The 21,135-nt window shown below is 36.1% G+C and overlaps 1 protein-coding gene across 2 annotated transcripts in view; it reads right to left on the bottom strand.

Annotated features, from left to right (window-relative positions):
- The window catches only part of LOC150090803 (transmembrane protein 245), a 148,081-nt gene that overhangs the window by 9,603 nt on the left and 117,343 nt on the right, over positions 1-21,135 (bottom strand). Inside the window, exons 11-13 of one of the 2 annotated variants that reach the window (XM_090380135.1) lie at positions 14,130-14,304; positions 9,387-9,575; positions 687-808 (exon numbers count right to left, since the gene is read on the bottom strand). In XM_090380135.1, the coding sequence (XP_090236261.1) occupies positions 787-808; positions 9,387-9,575; positions 14,130-14,304 (386 nt within the window). In that variant the 3' untranslated portion in view covers positions 687-786. Of the gene's footprint in view, positions 1-686; positions 809-9,386; positions 9,576-14,129; positions 14,305-21,135 lie in introns of those variants that run through there. The other variant, XM_090380143.1, reaches the window with a different exon arrangement.

Genomic DNA, 21,135 nt, shown 5'->3' with positions numbered 1-21,135 from the left:
GGCAAAAAGGAGACAAAAAAAAATACTTTTTTCTTTTGTTTTTTCTGTAAACGTCAAAATTTGATAAATATAATAAATGCATATTACATTAATATGATAACCATCTAAATTAGCACCATTTCAGAGATATGAAATATTTTAAGGTGTTTATTTTACAGTGAATCCATATCAAATGTGCATTACGAATCCTCTCTCAATTCAGCCATGCTACCACGATACCAAAAATAATACAATTTAAAAATGCCAAACGAAGAAAATTATTTGTGACTAGTAATAGGCTTCCAACTTTTCAAGTGACTCCACCAATAAGTCTAAATTTATACCCAATTAAGAATTTGGATGATTTAAAAATTCTTCTGCATAGACAAGTATATATAAGAAGACAAACCATCAGGTATGTATTTAAAACTACACACGTGCACGCATCTTTGCAAAATAAATTTTGAAGAAATTACAATTCATGAAGTGCAAAAGTAATAGCAGCAGCATAAGAGAGAGATAATAATAAATATAAAATAATACAAACAAAACAAAAACATTATTAATAAAATTAAAAACAAAAAATACTTTTTCCAGTTTTGTAAAGTAATAACTATTTACATCATGCAGTTTAACAACAAGCATTAATTAAGATTAACAAATAAAATAAAATGATCTGAACAGCAGAAGCATTCTTATACAGGATGTAGCATGCCTAAAACAGCATTCCCACAGAGGCCACAATCATCAGTTTTTGCCTTGGAGTAAACACAGCAATTCCAAAACAGCAAGATCAACTTTCCACATCTATTTTGATGCAGATACTACCCTAGGGATGCAAAAGTCAAAAATAATAATGTAATCAAAAAGTTTTTTCATCTAAACATTTTAGTTACAGAAATAAAAATAAAGCAAACCTAAATTTTAATGTTTTATAGCACATTTCCATTACTTTGTTTTTAATGCTAAAGTTATTTAACAAACATATCTCTTTCTATCTAGAGTTATATCTAGTATCAATCACAACAAATTTGTTGAATGGAATGTTTCAATATGAAGTTCAATTCTTCTGTATTTTGAAGAAAAAAAAAAAACCCCCATTACTAGCAACATTTGATCTTGAACATACATACTGCATCACATACTTCGATTTCTGCTCAGTATACAGCACATCAACAAGGATGTGGAACAGAAAGGGTATTACTAAATTAACTGAACAAGACCATTTTAGATGTTTGAATGTTACTTCTCTTAATTATAAAAGTTTTCATTTAAACGGGAATGGCACAGAGGAATTAGTGTCACTGTTAACTGTACAGTTGACAATAAAAATATATGTACAGTAAATTCTCATTAATACTCAGTTTATACAAAGTACTTGTTTATATGAAGCACATACCATTCCCCGTGAAAGGATAGCCTTTTCTATGTAAATATATTTGTTTATTACAAAATTTGATTAATATCTACTAAAAAGTTTGTTTTCACCCTGTGAGAAATAAATATTGTTATTTTGTATGTTTAATCTTGGCACAATTGTCCAATTATTGTCCCTGGCCACCTAGTTCCCTGCTTTCTGAAGGATGGCACTGACTTGTAAGAATTTACTTTTGTGTAAACGAAACCAGTTTATGGTAGCTACAACGTAAGTGCACTCTAAAAAACATCACTTTAAAGGATGAGCTGTTAAAATTAATAAAATAATTAAAATAGTTTTTCTAAGTTGTTTACATACACTCCCTCATTCTCTACAGGATTAAGGTCAGCTACAATTGTTATGCCAGTTCAAAGATTATTTTGCTACAGTAGAGTATAATCTATTTTGTGTGCCATTTTATCTAATAGTGATGTCTTTCTTGGAACTTGTGTCTTTAAATAAATTTAAAGTATGTTCATATTAAATCTCATCTAGCAGTGTTATAGTGACAAAAAGTAAACTGATGGAAATAAACTGAAAATTATACAAGAGGCTGATAGGACGGAACAAAGCAAAACAGATATTGTAAAGGAATATAACATCTCTTTACCTACTTTATCTATAACACTGAAAAAAAAAAAAAAAAAAAAATTGAAGCGGGTGACACTGGAGCAGTGATAAAAAACAGAAAATGAATTTGTATTGCAAACATGAGGAGCTTGAAACAAACCTTTTTGAGTGGTATCAACAAATCTGTGCATCTAATTTGCCAATATCAGGTCTGATGTAAAAAAAAGGCAAATTATCTAGCTCAACAACACGGAATTAGTGACTTCAACTGTAGCAGTGGCTGGCTCCAAAGATTTAAAGACAGGAATAACTTGGTTTCGTGAAATGTTTGCAGCAAGTCTGGATTAGTCGACAAAGAAAAGGCTACAGACAGGTTGTGTTCTTTATGGTCCATTCTTGAAAAATATGAGGCAAAGGATATTTTTAATCTTGATGAGACAAGTTTATTTTATAATTTGATGTCAAACAAAACATTCGCTATTTGAGGAGTTCCTTGTCGTGGTGGAAAATTAGTAAACAAAGACTCACTGTTCTATTATGCTGCAATTCAGATAGCAGTGCAAAACTACCCCTGGTTTTGATTTGTAAGTTTTCCAAGCCAAAATATTTTAAAGAAGTTAACTAACTTTCCTGTGATTATGAGGCCAACAGAAGTGCTTGGCCTATGGTCGAAATTTTTCAGCCTTGGTTATCAAAAGTGTACAAAAGAATGGCTTCAGAAAGAAGGAACATTTTGATGATTCTAGATTGTTGTACAGCACATTCTGCTGAGAAACTTAAGTTGACAAATACACAGCTGTTCTTTTTATCTCCCAATACCACCAGTTTTATGCAGCCACTGGATCGAGGCATTATTTATAACCTCAAGAGAGAATATAGAGCCCGCCTGATGAGGTACTTGATTAGCAACATAGGAGGGAACAATTTGCAGCCAAATTGGAATGTCTTGAAAGCTATCCGTAATCTTGTTATTACTTGGGGCAGTATTGCATCAAGTGTAATAATCAACTGCTCCTGAAAGAGTGGATCTGGAGAGAATATCATTGAAAAACATGGTCCAGCAGACTAATGTGATAGCATCATTGAGGAATCAGGGAATTTGAAGAAGCATATGGATTTTGTTGGCAAATTTGAGGAGTTTGTTAAGGTGGATAATGATGTTACCACAGCAATGCCAACACCATAAGAGTTGATGAGCAACAAGAAAAACGATGATGTTTTTGTTATGAATATAATAAAAACAGCAACAGCAAAAGTAAAGAAACACAGACACTGCCATCTAAAAAGATGCCCAAAATGCATTGAGCATAACAGAGAATGTGCTGGCCTGCAGTAACATTGATAAAGAAACAACTAATGCATTTTATATTTCTGCTGTAGTTAAAAATGCATATAGCGCAAAAACTGTGCAAGCAACATTGGATTCTTCTTTAAATTAGATTAATTTATTAAAAATTTAATGGTTTGCACATCTCCTTTTATATTAAGATTGTAATTCTTTTTACTGTGATACTAAAATATTGTATATATCAAAATATATACTATACAATATTTTAATTTCCGTTAATTGCTTTTTTTCTTAGTTTATCTTATGAATAAAACAAAATCTTTAAAAAATGTGTTATTCCTATTACTGTATTATTGGACAAAGCTTTTGATTTTAATATTTTTTATTTTTATTATTTTATTAATTTAAATTATTTTTTTGTTAATTTTTGATATTATTATTAATTATAACTGTATGTACCAAAAAAATTTTTTTTTAAATAATTTAAAAAATATATTACTGATTTTCTTTGAGAACTCACCCAAAGAAAATATATTAAATTTTAACTTTTTAAAATAGTAATAGCATTCACAATATAGTGCAAAAAAGCCAACAGCTTTTGCGGCACTGGCCAAAAAAAAAAAAAAAAAAAAACCTGAAGTAGATAAGAAAATACAAATTAAGTGCTTCCTTTCTCACTTGGTTAATTATCCAGCTGACCTTTGAATTCATTCAAACTACCACCTCAACTACCTGAGAAGGCAACTTGTTCCAGCAATCAATGACTCACTGGCTAAAAGAAAATATCTGTACCTCTAAAATAAAAAATATCTGTACTTGGCATTAATTATATACATTCTCCTGCAAAAAAAGATTATCCAGACACACATCAGTTTCACATTGACTTCAATGAAACTCACTTTAATAGCATGTCAGTCCTCTTTGGCCACTGACACACTCCACCCTCCTGGGTTGGCTGTTTGTTTGTTTGTTTGTTGTTTTGTTTGTTTTTTGGTTTTTAGGAGCATTAGCAACTAAGGCCATATTGCTCCAGGATATGCGGTGGTCATTCCCTGACCTTTCTGCATCCTCCGTATTTGGTGGTGACGGGCTCGAACCCCAGTCTAATCAAGAAGCGTGTGCTACGCACTGCTGCTCCTTCCCACCTGGCTACGGAGGTGCCTCCTGGGTTGGCTTTCCACCAAACAATACACTGCAACAGATATACCTCTCCACTCCTGCAGAACAGAACTAGCTGAGCTACCAATGTGGAACACGTTGGTGCTTCACCTAACATTCCAGTTCAATCCTTTGGGTTCAAATCAAGACAATGCCCACACCATTCCAACTTTTGTACATGCATGTCCATGAATCCATGAACCATTCTTGAACAGTAATTATGGCATAGGGCATTCTCTAGTCAAAACAAACATGGGCCTATAGCCAAGAACTGCCATATCATAGGAAGCATGGAATTGTCCAAAATGTTAAGGTAGACTGGTGTTTATTGGCCCTTGTACAACCTAAAGGTCCTAGTCCATACCATAACAAACAACTCACACCTTAATCCCACCTAGTCCAAACTTCATTGTAGGCACAGCAGCAGGTGTCTTCCACACCCACCCATCTAATCCAGAATGGAGTGTAGTGTAGCCTGGTGTAATAAGATTCATCACTTCATAGAACAGATTTCCACTTTACTATGGACTAATTACAGCATTAGTTGCACCATGCAAGGTGAGACTGCTGATTTCAGTTGGTGGTGATTGGCTTATGCAATACTGCTTGCCCATGGAAACTGAAGCTGAAGAGCTCCATGCATAGTGTATTTGTACAGACCTCAATCCCTGTTAATGTCTTAAATTTTTGGCTAATGTTTTGCAGGGATGTCTCACAAGACTGCTGTACTACTTTTATGAAACTCACTCCACAGTACCTACCCCTGGTAATATGGAGTGAGCTTCATTAGTCTTCCTGTACTTTACTAGATGGGGTAGTCTGTCACACTTCCATTTTATGATAGCCTCACCGACAGTCAACTTTGGATGGTACAGGCTGTCAGCAACTGCATGAATTGACAAGTCATGCAATATATTTTTCCAACATTAAACCCCTCTCAAAATCATCTTGCCTCTACATGCCAATATAAGAACAATTAATTGGTGTGGTACATGCATCTTCCTTATACTGGTCTGAGTCACCAATGGGCTGTATATATTTTAGAGAACTAAATATATGCTATTGCAGTTTCTAAGGTAGGGAAACCAAACATTTGATATAATTTGATAAACAAGAAATATAAAAATTCTGTTGTGAAGATGCATTAACTGTCAAAACAAGTAGAGGATAACTGCTAATGTGTTATTGTAAATGGATAATTTTGAAAAAATTATCTATTCGATCTTTTTTTGTTATATTTTACTATACAAATAAATCAAAATCTTCAAGTGACATTCTTACACTGGAAACCAGAAACCATTCATTTTGAAATTACTTATGAAATACAAGTAGTTTTTACTTAAACTGTATTAAACCTAAGTAAGCTGATACAAGTATTTAGAACAGACCTGAAGTTTTATATTCAGGTCTGTATAAGTTTACTTACTATGTCTTTCAATGTCCCTATCTTATGAGTTAAATCAGCACTTGTCAAAAATAAAAAGGGACTTGAATCCATATTTTATAGAACAGGCAAAATTTGAATGAAACAAAGTCTTTTCAAACTCATTGACCTCTCAAATTTTACAGCTACTTAAGAGTTGCCCAATGGGACATTACACATAAATAACACTTCTCTAAAAAGAGAAATAAAATGTTATTTATTTAATTGTAATGTGATCCAACCCCCCCTTCATCCACTGATGGTGAATCAGTGCTTGTTAGTACAAGGGCTGAATGGCCATCTGCGGGGGGCCTCTAAGCCTGTCTGATGATAATATTTTTGTATATAATACAACTTGCATTCATTTTTATAAAACAGGCAAAATTTGAATGAAAAGACAAGTCTTGCATTGTTCTCTCAAACTGTACAGCTACCACCACAAGTTGTCTAATGCTACACTTGATTTTATATATATAGCGCATGCTGCTTATTGTGATCACAGATAATTTTGTCATTTATGTAATGTGATCTTTAACTCCAACACATTGCATGGTAGCTACTGATGTTGCTTCATACAGTTAAGAAAATATGGTATCTATACTCCTATCAAAGTGACTGTTTTACATTAAAGCATTAACTTTTTTCAAATTCTTGATTTTAATATTTTTTTCATCTGTTTTTAATGGTTTGTATGGATTTCCAGAAACATTATGACAGTTTCATTTTTATTGATGACTTTCTCAAAGAAATAGCAGATAGTCAAATTAAATTATTCTACATTGCCTGATTTTAATGTTTTCTTTCTGTCCACTTCCACCTTTTTATGCATACATTTCCAGTATTTCATCAATAAACAATGCTGAACAGCCACATTCTTGTTTCATCGGTTATTGTTATCAGTTTAGCAGAGTCCCAAAGTGATGAATAAGTTGCGCCCACTGTATATTTCATCCTCAATGTAACAGTATTTTTTCTCTAAAGTACATTCATTGATATTCTCTCTATTATTGAGTGTGCATAAAAAAGTAAAGTGCAGCCATTATCAACCCATTGCAGGGTGGAAGCCTCCTCAACAATTCATGCTGAGGGAAATGGACCATAATCTGCCACGCTGGTCCAGTGCGGGTTGGCAGATCGACCGTATTCAGCAGTCAGGGGCTTGAACCCCGGTCTACTCAAAGAGCGTGTGCTACTGCACTCCCGCTCCTGCCCACTCGGCTACGGGATATGTAGTGACAAAGTGCCAGCATAGAAAAATTGCATATTTTGGATCATTAGCCAATGATCACAATATTGTGGCTATAACATTTTCAATTTGTGTGCTTGTAGCATGAGGTAGAGGTACGTGAATTTCCCATGCATGTAAATTTTCAAGAAAGTGGATAAAAATGCAAATTTTAAAGATAATACTGCATAATGATTCTTGACTGTAGTTGATTTTGGCAGTTATTTATTTGTTATTTGGTTTTTAGGAGCATTAGCAACTAAGGCCATATTGCTCCGGGATATGCGGTGGTCATTCCCTGACCTTTCCGCATCCTCCGTATTTGGTGGTGACGGGCTCGAACCCCGGTCTAATCAAGAAGCGTGTGCTACGCACTGCTGCTCCTTCCCACCTGGCTACGGAGGCGCCTTGATTTTGGCAGTCTTTTTGAAGCAGACAAGCAACTGACAATTCAGATTTCTAACTTCACTATACACAATGCAAATTATCCATATAAAAGGCATATAAAACCCATTTTTATTAGTTGTCTATGCATTTCAAAATAATCCGATATTGAATTAACAAGGATATACTGTACAAATAAAATTTTACTTGAATTAATAATGTTGAAAAAGGAAAAATTAATAATGTTGACAATCTAAAAATTAATAATGTTAAAATTAAATACAAAATATTTTTGTTAAATTTTGTTGTTTTAAAACTGATATTTGGAGATTCTCTGATCAATGAGTAACAATACAAGTTAGCCAATGTATTGTTAGCTAACATATTTGGATTCCACCTTAACTGGTTGCACATTTCATACCAGATATACCTAATATCTGATGTGGAAAATCCAGATCTAATGGATAAAAAAAATCTATATGTAACTGCAGGAAATGCATCTTGAAAGATACAGGAGTTCATTTTTTTTAAAGTTATCCAGCACTTATTTAACAGTACCATAATTTTCTGCTGTAATATTACCTCAGAAATTGTCATTGGCCATTTCAACGTAGTTCTGTGCTGCTATTTAAATTTAATTTAACATGCCATTCAACGTTGAATTTGTTGGCAGACAAAAATATCCTCTTGGATTTTTGCTTCACTTATTTATTTTAGGAATTTCTTCTTTTTCTTCATCATTATCTGAATTTTTTATAACCAGTGGATGTACAGTTGACTGTAACAGTACATACTCGGTCCTTCTGGACTCTCAACCTTCCATACTATCCTATTTCCTGTTAGACCTTTAACTATGGCCAGAGTAAATCCTTTCTTCTAATGCTTGCTTGACACCATCAATCCACCCTTCCTCTTTGTCTGCCTCTGAGCTATAACCATTCATTTTTGCTTCAAATATCTATTTAGCTAATCTCCCTTCTCCTGTCCTTTTTATACACCCATGTAGAAAGCTTTGGTTAAGTGTCCTACATGTGTTTCACTTACCTTTGAATGATTATTTGTTATTCCAAGATTTTTTCTTATTTTCTCATTTGTAACATAGTCTTGCCACTGCTTCTTCCATCTGTTATTTCCATTTATTTTTCCTTAAAACTCTCATTTCTGAAGACTTTAATTTTTGTTCAACTGATTTCTTACCCAGCTTTCAGCTACATCAGTTAAAATAGGCTTAAAAATGGGCTTGCCATTCCGATGTTCTTAGCATTTATAAACAGCTAATACCATAGGGATGGCAAGTGGCACTGATGAATAAATGCAAATACTCCAATTAATGTATGAACAAAACATTAGTGGGGAGGCCAGCTTTTATCCTGACCTCCAAAACATGTTTTAGGTATTTCCAAGTCAGAATCCCCACACATGTAACAAAGTGAATCAGTGAATCATGATTATTAATATACTTTTGAGAGCCACTTTGTGGAACATTAAATAACTAACTGTTTCTGCAGTACACCAGAGGGCAGCCACAAGATCAAAACTAACATTCAACTGGCAGTAGGAAAGCAAAAAGACTGATGCATGAATTTGATATGGTGGTTTTTAAACTAATCAGTGCCCAACAAAGCAATCTCCTAACCTAGCCAATAGTTGAGCAATATTTAGTGTCATATTAGCCAGTAGCAGAAAGCTTCATACTCTTTTAATGGAATCTTTTTGAGATGTGACATTTCAATTTTTTGTTCCAAAGAAATCATAGATGAACTTTTCTAAAAAAAATTGTGGGTAACAAAACATTCTCACATAAAAATATGCTAATGTTGCACAACTATACATTAAGGAGAAAAATCAGCATTGTATGGTGTTATTAATATATTTGGAAAGCAATGATGCAAGCAAAAATCATTAAAAAATAGCCATTTTTGTTTATCAATTAGAATATTACCTCTTCAAAGTAAACCTTGAAGTTTTCATATCATTTTCATTTAAAGATGATTCCTGCATGACAGTACCATACATATTCACAGCCACAAACAAAAAGCACAGGAGCATAGGACCAAAAAGTGCACCTTCAAATCCTAAACAGAACACTCCACCAGCAATAGCTAAGCCTGTAAGATATGGATGCCCTCCCCTGAAAGTAAATATAAAGATATCAATAACATAAATCTTTTCTAATAATAATAAAAATATCTTTATTTTAGTTTAAATTAGTGACACAAGGGAAAACTTAAAAAAGCAAATTTGCCTAATAATGTATATGTAATGTGAAGCAAAAGTTTATTTACTTAGAAATTCTTGGAGCTATTTGACCATAATGAGAACAATACAGTTCTAAATTAATTATATATTAAGTCTGCATCACAGTAAAAGTTCTTTCTTACAGAAAAGTAATCATTAATATATATATATATATTAAGGATTACTTTACAGTGACATCTGGAACTAATCACATTAGTGACTTCTGGAACTATCAACATAAAATTTTTAGACAATTTTATCTGGGCAATAAATCAATTTGAAATATTAGAATGTAGAATCAACTTTTTTCTAACAGCTATGAAAGCATTTTCATGCCTGCCACTCTTAAAAATCAGAATCTGTAAAACTCTTCAGCTCCCCTTTCTGTCAGATACAGTTTGTTTATAAATGTTGGTTCCAAATTAATAACAATTCATTAATTATTATATTAAAATGTAATTATTATTATCTTAAAAATGTAATTATTATTATCTTAAAAATGTAATAATTATTATCATAAAAATGTAATAAGTAAAATTATTATTAAAAATGTAATTTGAGTATATAGTTAATTATCAAAACCCATAAGAATTATGCCTTGTGCATTTCATTTTCAAATTACATTTTTACCAACACCCTTTGGTATTTCAGGTGGTAGAAGACTTTCATCAACCGGTGAAATACCACCACTTTGCTTATTGGAGGCTTGAAGTGGTGAAACCCATGTTTAGTCTCTAGAGCAAAGTTTCCGGCATCCCCCTCCCCCCATCATCATCATCATCATCATCAGCCATTTTCAATCCACTGCAGGATGAAGGCCTCTCCAGCAACTTTCCAGTTCCTTCTGTTTTGAGCACTGGCCATCCATTTACTACTCAAAAACTCATGAATTTCATCTATCCATCTCCGCCTTTGTCTTCCAGGTTTTCTTCTAGCTCCTCTTGGGTACCATTCTGTTATTTTCTTAGTCCATCTGTCATCATGTCTTCGAGCTATGTGTCCTGCCCAAGACCATTTTAGTTCTTTAGTTTTGATAAGAATGTCCTTTACTTGAGTTTGCTGCCTAATCCATGTGTTTCTCTTCTTATCTAACAGTCTGATTCCCAATATAATTCGTTCCATTCTTCGCTGTGTAGTTCTTAGCTTCTCTTCCATTCTTTTGGTGAGTGCCCAAGTTTCACTTCCATAAGTCATGGTGGGGAGTATACATTGATTCATTATTTTACGTTTCAGACAAACTGGGATATTGCTCTTCAGTATGTGACTATATTTCCTGAATGCTATCCATCCAAAATTTATTCTTCTCTTGACTTCCAGCCATTTATCATTATTACAGCTAATAACTTGTCCCAGATAAGTATATGACTCCACCTGTTCAATTACTGCTCCTTCAATCATTATTTCCCTTTCTGTGGCATACTTGTTCATCATTACTTTTGTTTTAGCCATATTCATCTTTAGTCCAAAATCCTTACTAACTGTGCATAACTGATTAAGATTTTCCTCTAATTCTTTGGGATCGTGGCTTATGACCACAATGTCATCTGCAAATCGTAAATGGTTTAGGTACTCTCCGTTCACATTGACTCCTTTCTGCGACCAGTCTAATCTTCTGAAAGCTTCCTCAAGGGCAGCAGTAAACAGCTTCGGAGATATTGTGTCTCCTTGTCGAACTCCTTTCTCGATTTTAAATTTCCTACTGTCTTTGTCTAGTCTAATAAAGGATGTAGCACTCTCATATATTTTCTTCAAAATCATAATATATGGAGTATCTATGCCTTGTCTTTCTAGTGCCCGAAACATTGCCTTATGCTGTATGGAGTCAAATGCCTTTTCATAATCCACAAATGCCAGGCATAATGGTGTTTTATATTCATTTGCTTTCTCCATTAGCTGTGATATTACGTGAAGGCGATCCATAGTTGAGAATCCTGTCCTAAAGCCAGCTTGCTCTTTCGGTTGATTCTCATCAAGTATTCTTTCTAATCTGTTAGTAATGACCCTTGTGAACAACTTGTAGATTTGGGAGAACAAGCTAATTGGTCTATAATTTCCAATTTCTGATTTATCTCCTTTCTTATGCAGCAAAACTATGATTGCATTATTCCACTGCTTAGGCATCACACCTTTTCTAATGCACTTTGTGAAGAGCCTTGCCAGTTTTTGTGTTATGTCTCTTCCTCCCAATTTTAACAACTCTACAGTAACTTCATCTTCCCCCGGGGCTTTCCGATTTTTCATTTTCTTCAATGCATGTTCTACCTCCCCCCCATACTTCTCCTTCAACCCGTGCACAGTACTAAGTACTATAGGTTTTGATACCTTTCGTGTTTGGGGTTTTCATAAAAAAAAAAAAAAAAATCTCTCATATTGTGGATATAACTTCGCAACCGTGATGGCATGTTGTATTACCCGCCCACTGATGATAAAGCCCAATAGCTTCGAAACGATCGTCTGGGTGGTGGTATCGTTTGAAAATAAATAACAGTAGTCTTCTCTACTAGAGAAGCATTATTTATTTGAAGTAGTGCAATACTGCTATCTCGTTGTGAAGGCAACCACAATATGAGATACAATTAAAACGATGCCTTCTACACTACTTACTATATAGTTAATTACCAAAACCCATAAGAATTATGCCTTGTGCATTTCATTTTCAAATTACATTTTTACCAACACCCTTTGGCATCTCTCATATTGTGGATATAACTTTGCAACCGTGATGGCATGTTGTATTACCAGGGTACCTGCCCGCCCACTGATGAAGAAGCCCAATAGCTTCGGAACGATCGTCTGGGTGGTGATATCCTCTGAAAATAAATAACAGTAGTCTTCTCTACTAGAGAAGCGTCATTTATTTTAAGTACAGTAATACCCCAACTTACGCGAACTCAGAGTTACGCGGTTCTTAATTTTTTCGTTTGGTCTATATCTAAAATTAGCTTACCAGTGATTTGGAAGTCAAATCATAAAGCTTGAGTGACAGCTTCCATTTTTGAGGACTGGTTTGGTCACCACTTCATACCCGAAGTCGAACATTATTGCAAGTCTAAACAGATTCCATTTAAAGCGATGCTTCTTATTGACAATGCACCCGGTCACCCTCCTGCCATCCTAATTAATTTCAACCCACGTGTGAAAGTTGTGTTTTTGCCTCCAAACACAACCAGCTTGCTTCAACCGATGGACCAAGGAGTCATCAAAACATTCAAGGCTTACTACACGAGGCGTTCGTTTGCACGTGTGAATGAAACTATGAGACAAAATAGTGAGATATCTGTTAAAGACTTTTGGAAACAATTCAATGTTTTAGATGCCGTAAGAATCATTGAAGAGTCTTGGGATGAAATTCACAAAAAAACATTGAATGGTGTCTGGAAGAAACTTTGTCCATTTTTTTTAAAAAAAAAACGAGACGAAAACAACGCCAGAAACTGATCATGTCGCTCATGTGATAGAAGAAGTTGTTAATCTTGCCAGGCAATTAGATTTGGAAGTCAATGGTGATGATGTCAACGAGCTGTTGGATTCACATAGTCAGGAGCTGACAATGAATGAGATCATAGAGATGCATGAGCAAAGCGCCACTGAAGTATCCGACACTTCAGACCCAGTTCCACCAGAAAAGCACATGACAATTGCAAGTTTGACAGAAGGTCTCAGCTCAATTGAAAAGGGCTTAAAAATTTTAGAACACAGACTCCAATGAAGAATGCATTATAGCTACAAAGCAAGGAATAAAAAAATTATTAGCTTGCTACGAAGAAATTCTGCGTGAAAAAAAGAAGGCGCTGTGTCATCAGACGAATTTGTTAGATTTTATGAAGCCATCGACATCGAAATAACTTTTTGACGTAACTCATTTATTTTTTTAATACATATTTTGTATTAATATGTATAAATAACTGCAATTTTATTAAATATTTTTCTTCTAAACTAGTGTTTTAGTCCTTGGTCCCAATTAAAAAAAAAAAATTATATGTATTTATATGCAAAGTTTTACCCCGACTTACGCGAATTCGACTTAAGCGATTTTCGTCGGACAATACTGCTATCTCATTGTGAAGGCAACCACAATATGAGATACAATTAAAACGATGCCTTCTACACTACTTACGTAGTTCAAATTTATGGGTTAACTATGATGTATCTACACCAATACTATATAATAAAATATTCATGAAAGTTCAACTTATACCACCCATTTAGTCAATAATTTTAGCATAAAAAATACCAAAAAAAATCCAATACAGCAGACATTTCATCATAAGAGAATTTCTTTGATGTGTGTAACTCTGTGATGAGTTTGAAGAATGTCACAAGAACACTATCGCCCAGAGTTATCTCAGCATCAAGAATTAAAGAAATTCTTTTATATTTAATAAAGATTAAAAAAACTGAAAACAACAAAGAAAAAACATTAAAAAATAATTTTTAAAAGATTTACCCTTTTATCTCACTATACATGGCACTATCAACAAAGGACGTTGGTATCAGCTGGCAGGCTAACATCAAACCTGCCTTCAGTATCTGACCATTTACCAGCCATAATTCTAATACTGCTGGAAGGCAAGCCCAGTATGCACCTAAAACAGGAACTGTACCAAAGAGTGCTGCAAGAACTGTTAAAATGAACAAAATTAAAACATATTATTACTAAATCTCTAAAAATATTACCACATAAATACACTCAATGGCCACTTTAAGTATATTTACCTAATAGAGTAGTCCCTCTTTAGCCCTCAGAACAGTCTAGATTCATCATGGCACAGACTTAAGGTGTCAGAAGCATGCCACTGAGATGCTGGTCCATGTTGATTCAACTGCTTCCAACAGTTCTTGAAAATTGGATGGCTGCAGATCTATTAAGAACTCACTGCAGTAGACTGAATTTACTCTTATGTTCCTGGAACCAATTCTGTACAGTTCTGGCCTTGTGACAGGGCAAATTATCCTGTTGGAAGTACATTTGCAGATGCATATACTGCAACCACAAAGGAAAGCACCTGGTCAGAAACAATTTCCAGATAATCTGTGGTATCCAAGTTGCTCCACTAGAATTTAGATGCCCAACAGGCATTATGAAAACCCTCTCCACATCAGCACACCACCACCACCGGCCTGCACTGTCCATGGATCATCCTACATACAGCAGGATGGATCCATGACCTCATGCTGTTTTTGTTGTATTCTGGAGTTCCCATCAGCATGAAACAGCAGTAACCAAGATTCATTGGAACACTGTTTTTCCAATCCTCCAGTGTTGGTGGTTCTGAGCCTAGTGTAACTGTACCTTCTTGTTATTTCCTGACAGGAGTGGAACCCAGTTCAGTTGTCAGCTGAACTGGGCATGCACAAGGCATGCCCAGTGGCTACCATAACAAGGCATGCACTCTGAAATGCCTCTTTTGTTATCACTGTTGTACTGGTTAACTGACTGTAGCCTTTCTGTACCCTGCACAAACGGCACCTCCATAGCCTTCTTGATTAGACCGGGGTTCAAGCCCGTCACCACCAAATACGGAGGATGCGGAAAGGTCAGGGAATGACCACCGCATATCCCGGAGCAATATGGCCTTAGTTGCTAATGCTCCTAAAAACCAGATAACAACCCTGCACAAACCTTGTTAGCCTCCATCTCTTGCATCAACAAGCTGTTTCTCACCACTGAATGACTGAATCACATGACTGACTGAACGTTATTTAGTTACTAGGCCAATCTTAATACAGTCATACATGAAAACCCCAGTGGAGCTGCAGTTTCCAAGATACTTATACCAATACCAGTTCATCTGGTGCTGACTACTATGTCACATTCAAAGTAACTTTCACCTTGTTATGAACTGCATACATACAGCATTGCTATGTATCTGCCTAACTGCTTTTTATTGCATGGCATGAACACATGATGCTGTTGAAGGAGTGCTCCATTTCATGAAAAGGGTATACCTAATCAAGTGGTCACTCAATGTATATGAGAAAGAGAAACATTATTACACAGATAATTAAAACAACTGATTTTCATTATTTTTTCCGGTTTATAATTCTATAGAGGTAACAGATTTCAACCCATGTAAATTCTTTACTGGCATATGAACCCACAAGGCTGCTGCTTCTTATGTAAGCTGTAACTTATGTATAAATGAATACTGTGAAAACAAACCATGTGCAGTTCACAAACTCAAGTGAGAAATTTTAAGAACTGTGAACAGATCAATGAAGAAACTGTAGCTGGAGTAACAAAATATTTCCAAAGATGGCCACAAAACATTATGGATACATAAGGAACACATATTTAAAATGTTTTCATGTCACCCAAGAATGCTGAATTTGAAGACACCAATACATATTTCAGTAAACATATTCAATCAAAACCAGAGTATATTTAGAAAGGGTTCATTTGTATTTATTAAAGCAGTTTGATTTGTGTGGTTAAAGCAGTTTTTTTTTCTCATAGTCCATTATATCGTCAAATCAGTAGTGATTATAGGAAGCAAAATTTATATATACACAGAGTCAGCTTTGCATTAGCAACACCTACCTGGTGGGGCCATGTTTTGCCTATAATACAGCCTGTATGCATCTTGGCATGGTTTAACAAGGTGCTGGAGGGCGTCCTGTGGTAGTGCTACCTTTGTGTTGCACAATGTGTCTAGTAATGCCCGCACAATGTCAGGTGGATGGTTGTAGCATCAAATGTCCTTTTCTAGTAAGTACCAAAGAAGCTCAATTAGTGTAAGATTGAGTTAGTTAAGCAGCCACAGCAGGATGGAAAATTCTTTATCACGTTCCTGAAATCAGTTAGAAACTTGTCTAGTCTTGTGGTGTGGCATGCTGTCTTGTTGATAGACACTGGAATTGTCCAGATACATTATTATAACAAATGTGTATTTGGTTGGTGTAGGCATTCCCATCAAGCCACTGATTAATGGTGATCAGAGGACCTGGAACATGCCACAAAAACAGTCTCCAAACCATAACACCACCACCTACAGCCTGCTGAACACCAACAGTGCATCCAAGTACCATGGCCTCATGTTTCTTTCTCCAAATGCAGACACACATCAGCATGATAGAGTTGGAAATGGGATTCATCAGATCAGGCAACAGCTTTCCACATCAGTGATTCAGTGTTGGTGCTAATGTGCCCATGCGAGGCACAGTTTCTTGTGTCTCGCAGTGAGCCTGGGTACTTGTCACAGCTGTTGACTGCCATATCCTATACAAGCTAATGTCCAGTGCATAGTAGTCCATGTGGATATTGGTCTTGCAATTCCTATATTGTACTGGGTGGTTGAGTTGGGCCACCATGCAGCATTGCTGCTGTGTTACATGACAAGACAAACAACATTCATTACAGGCATCAATCACACATGGTCATTCCACATGTGCCATTTGGCTGGTTGTTCAACCAATGATGAGTTAATTACAGTAGACTTGTGATACCACGAAATGGGACGTCTTAACCATGTTGGCTGTTGTTGAGATACAGGCACCTATGCAACTTCCCCCTCGCCAATCATTCCAAGTTCTAAGTTAGAAAGTTCTCAATGCTGACTCATTCTTCCTCACAGACACTCAAAAACTGATTATCATGTGTGTGAAATACAATTCTATATCTGCTGCTTCTGACTTTGAGCCTTCACCAGCATTACAGACCAGTTCATTCCTAGGTTTTGTATTGGCACCCTAAGGGGGGGGTGCCAATACAAAAACAACTCAGAATACAAGTGGGTCATACTAAATGGTTAATTACAAGATGTAAATATACTTTGATATAGAAATGAAAATAATAAACTATCTTACCTACCCAACAGATGTGGCAAAAAGATTGTGAGAAATAGTGGTATGATTTGTGCATCATTCAATTGAATTGAGCACATTTAAAAACAGAAAATGTTTCAAATTGTGCATTTTATATCATCTTTTGGTAGAAGCAACTGACTCTCTGATAGAATAATGGCTTAAAATTCTCAACCATTAGATATGATGACAATAAAAATCTGCCCTTCTTTAGGGTCAATTTTAGAGAAGTCCATGCAAGATGGACACTAGCTGTTGCCAGGATCTATTTCTCATTAAACAAATAAGAAAGATGTGTACCCAGTGAAAGAAGAGGTAAAGGTTCCCTGCAGAGATTTGCAAGTTAGGAGTTAGGCTAGTTATTTATGCATCACACACTAACAGTGATCATGCCTGTCTGAAGAACTCCAGCATGAAAGCAGCCACAAAAGAGGCACAGTAGCTGATGCTACAGCCAGGATTTGATGACAACCCACCAATAACATATACAGGATAGAGAGAGAGTTCTTAAGGCAATTATATCCTTTGAAGCCCAAAGCAGGAAGTGCCATTGGAATGGCAAGCAACTGATGAAGGGACTGGAAACTACCTTCAGGTGCCTTCCAATGGAGGCATTGTAAGAGTGGGAGTAAAGGAGGAGCTTCTTCTTAGTGCCTGTTTAAAGATTATAATAGTATGATCTCTTATATGTAAATTACGCTATGTACTGGGTGGTTATAAAATAAGTTTCCCTATTCAGGAGACCCTAGTGTCAAAATGGTTAGAGTTAGTGCTGTGACAATCAGTGGGCATGTCATTTAGGGCAGCGTTTCCCAAACTGGGGGCCATGCACCCATGGGGGGGTCCATAGTCCAGTTCCGGGGGTTTGTGAAACGGTGACCACCGTTTCACGGACAAAAATCACACACACACACACACACACACACACACACAGGGTGTCTCAAAAATACATGGCATAACTTCAGGAATGAGTTACTCATATGTAGACAATAAAAATATTTTATATCAACATAGTTCTGGAAATTCTTGGTTTCCGAGTTTTGAAGGTCTGTCTATGACACTTAACTGTTCACATCACCTTTTAGTAATTGTTCAAAATGTCCACCTTCTGTCTGAATACAGGCCTCACATCGACATCTCATGGACTCGTGAAGACGATGCCAAATTCCTGGCATGTTTCGTATTGTCTCACAACCTGCCACAATTCTATTGCGGAGATTTTCCACATCAGCTACCGAAATCGAATACATCAATGACTTTAAATGGCCCCACAAAAAGAAATCTAGTGGGTTTAAATCAATGAGCGTGGAGGCCAGGTTGGTCCACCTCTACCTATCCACCGACCAAGAAACCTTCGATTTAGGTAATTGCGGGCTAGATTGCATGAAGTGTGCTTGTTGACAAATGATCAGTTGCGTGTCTTCCAAGAAGTCAGGCATGTTGTTTTCCAGAAAGTTTCTGTACGCCTGCCATGTGAGTCTGTTTGGAAGTACATGGGGTCACTTGCTCCTGATTTGAGTACATGGTCGGAATGGAAAACCACCAGATTCTGTCAGTACCTTGTGATGAAGGAAATCACCTGCGGGAGATAAGACATTCTGGTTAATAGCTCGGGAACCAAGCATTTCTGGAACTATGTAGATATCAAATATTTTTATTGTCTACGTATGAGGAACTCATTCCTGAAGTTATGTCGTGTATTTTTGAGACACCCTGTATATACACACACAAGTAGCCCTCGTTTTGTGCTGGTCCGATTTGCACCGATCACTGACCACAACGTCATTTTTATTTTTATTTGTTTATTTTTGCAAATTTTTTATAAATTGAAAGTTTAAAATCGTCAGACAAAATTTATCGGCATCATACTGTGCTATCCACTGTTCAAGTGATTTAGGACAATCTGAGGCAATCAGCAATTAGCACATCCGTATCAGAGACGAGAAAGATTCCCGCCCACAAAGTAACCACTCTTGGATGCGGGTAGTAAAGGTCCATGCAGTGAACCATTCGGTTAGTTGTTGTTTACGTTATTTACAAGTGTGTTGGAAATTTATTATGCTAGCATTTTTTATTAATTGTGCTATTAATAAATTAAATAATAATGGTGATATTTGTGTGCAGTTTTTGTCAATTGTGTTATAAAGTATTTAATTTAATAGAATAAAGAAATGCCATGTCTGGTAAAAGAAGTTCATTGAATCCTAGTGCAATGTTCGGAGGATGGAATCTGGCAACATTAGCAACTAAGGCCATATTGCTCCGGGATATACGGTGGTCATTCCCTGACCTTTCTGCATCCTCCATATTTGGTGGTCACGGGCTCAAACCCCAGTCTAATTAAGAAGCGTGTGCTATGCAATGCTGCTCCTGCCCACCCGGCTACGGAGTGCCTTTAAAGGGAGGTCTTGACCGACCAATTTGATTGGATACTATGATGTGGTCACAAAGGAACTGAATGCCAAAAATAATTTTGATATCATATACTTGGATTTCAGGAAAGCTTTTGATACTGTTGCACATGGAAGACAACTGTACAAGTTGGAGAGGTATGGCATTAAGGGTAAGTTGCTACAATCGATAAAGGGATGGTTGAGTTGGAGACAACAGATAGTGGTAATCAATGGACACTGCTCTTCATGGACAAATGTTATTAGTGGAGTTCCTCAGGGTTCGGTGTTGGGTCCACTGCTGTTTTGTATAACTATCGATGATATTGATGAAGGTATATTGGGTTTAATGTCCAAGTTTGCAGATGATACAAAGGTTGGCAGGGTTGTTAACGACAGTAAAGACAGTATGCTACTCCAACTGGATCTAGATAAGTTGGTAAAATGAGCTGAGAAGTGGCAACTGAAGTTTAACATTGACAAATGCAAAGTACTGCATATGGATAGCAATAACCTAAGAAACGTACTGTGTGATACTACACTCAGAGAAGTGGAAAGTGAAAAAGACCTGGGGGTAATTGTGCAATCAAATATGAAGTTCGCCGAGTAGTGCAGACGGGCTGCCAGGGCAGGTCATGGAGTCTTGTCAATGATATATAGGAATTTTGCTAGAAGGGACAGGGAGGTGATTACCCTGTTATACAAGGCAATGGTCAGGCCACACCTAGAGTAATGTGTACAGGTCTGGAGGCCTCATTTTAGGAAGGATGTAGAGTTGCTTAAACGAGTACAAAGAAGGGCAACAAGATTGGTGAGAGGAACAAAGGGGTGCTCTTACCAAGAAAGGCTTAAGTTCTGCAAATTGAAGTGCCCGGAGAGTAGGCACCTGCAAGGTGATCTGACTGAGGTGTACAAGGCCTTGAATGGGTTGAGCAAACTGAATGCTGATGGGATTCTTCCTCTTGCTCAGACTAAAAACCTGAGAGGGGGAATAGTTTCAAACTGAGGAAAGATAGTTGTAAAATAGACGTGCGGAATGCCTTTAGCCAGCGAGTAGTTGATTGGTGGAACAGGCTTCCATCTTTTGTTGTGGAAGTTAATAACCAAAATAAATTTAAGGCTGAGCTGGACAGGCATTTAGAACGAATGGAGGGATGAAATGAGTATTTTTTTTTTTTTTTTTTGGCTGATGCTTCATAAACTTTCTTTCTTGCATTGTATGCCTCTAATTGTAATGCTAATGCTAATTCATAATGAACG

The sequence above is a fragment of the Mastigoproctus giganteus genome, chromosome 1 (genome assembly GCF_048544385.1).
Source record: "Mastigoproctus giganteus isolate SK-2022 chromosome 1, ASM4854438v1, whole genome shotgun sequence".
NCBI classification, from domain to species: Eukaryota; Metazoa; Arthropoda; class Arachnida; order Uropygi; family Thelyphonidae; genus Mastigoproctus; species Mastigoproctus giganteus.
Note: the sequence above shows the minus strand (reverse complement) of the source record. Positions and strands in the feature narration are given on the sequence as shown.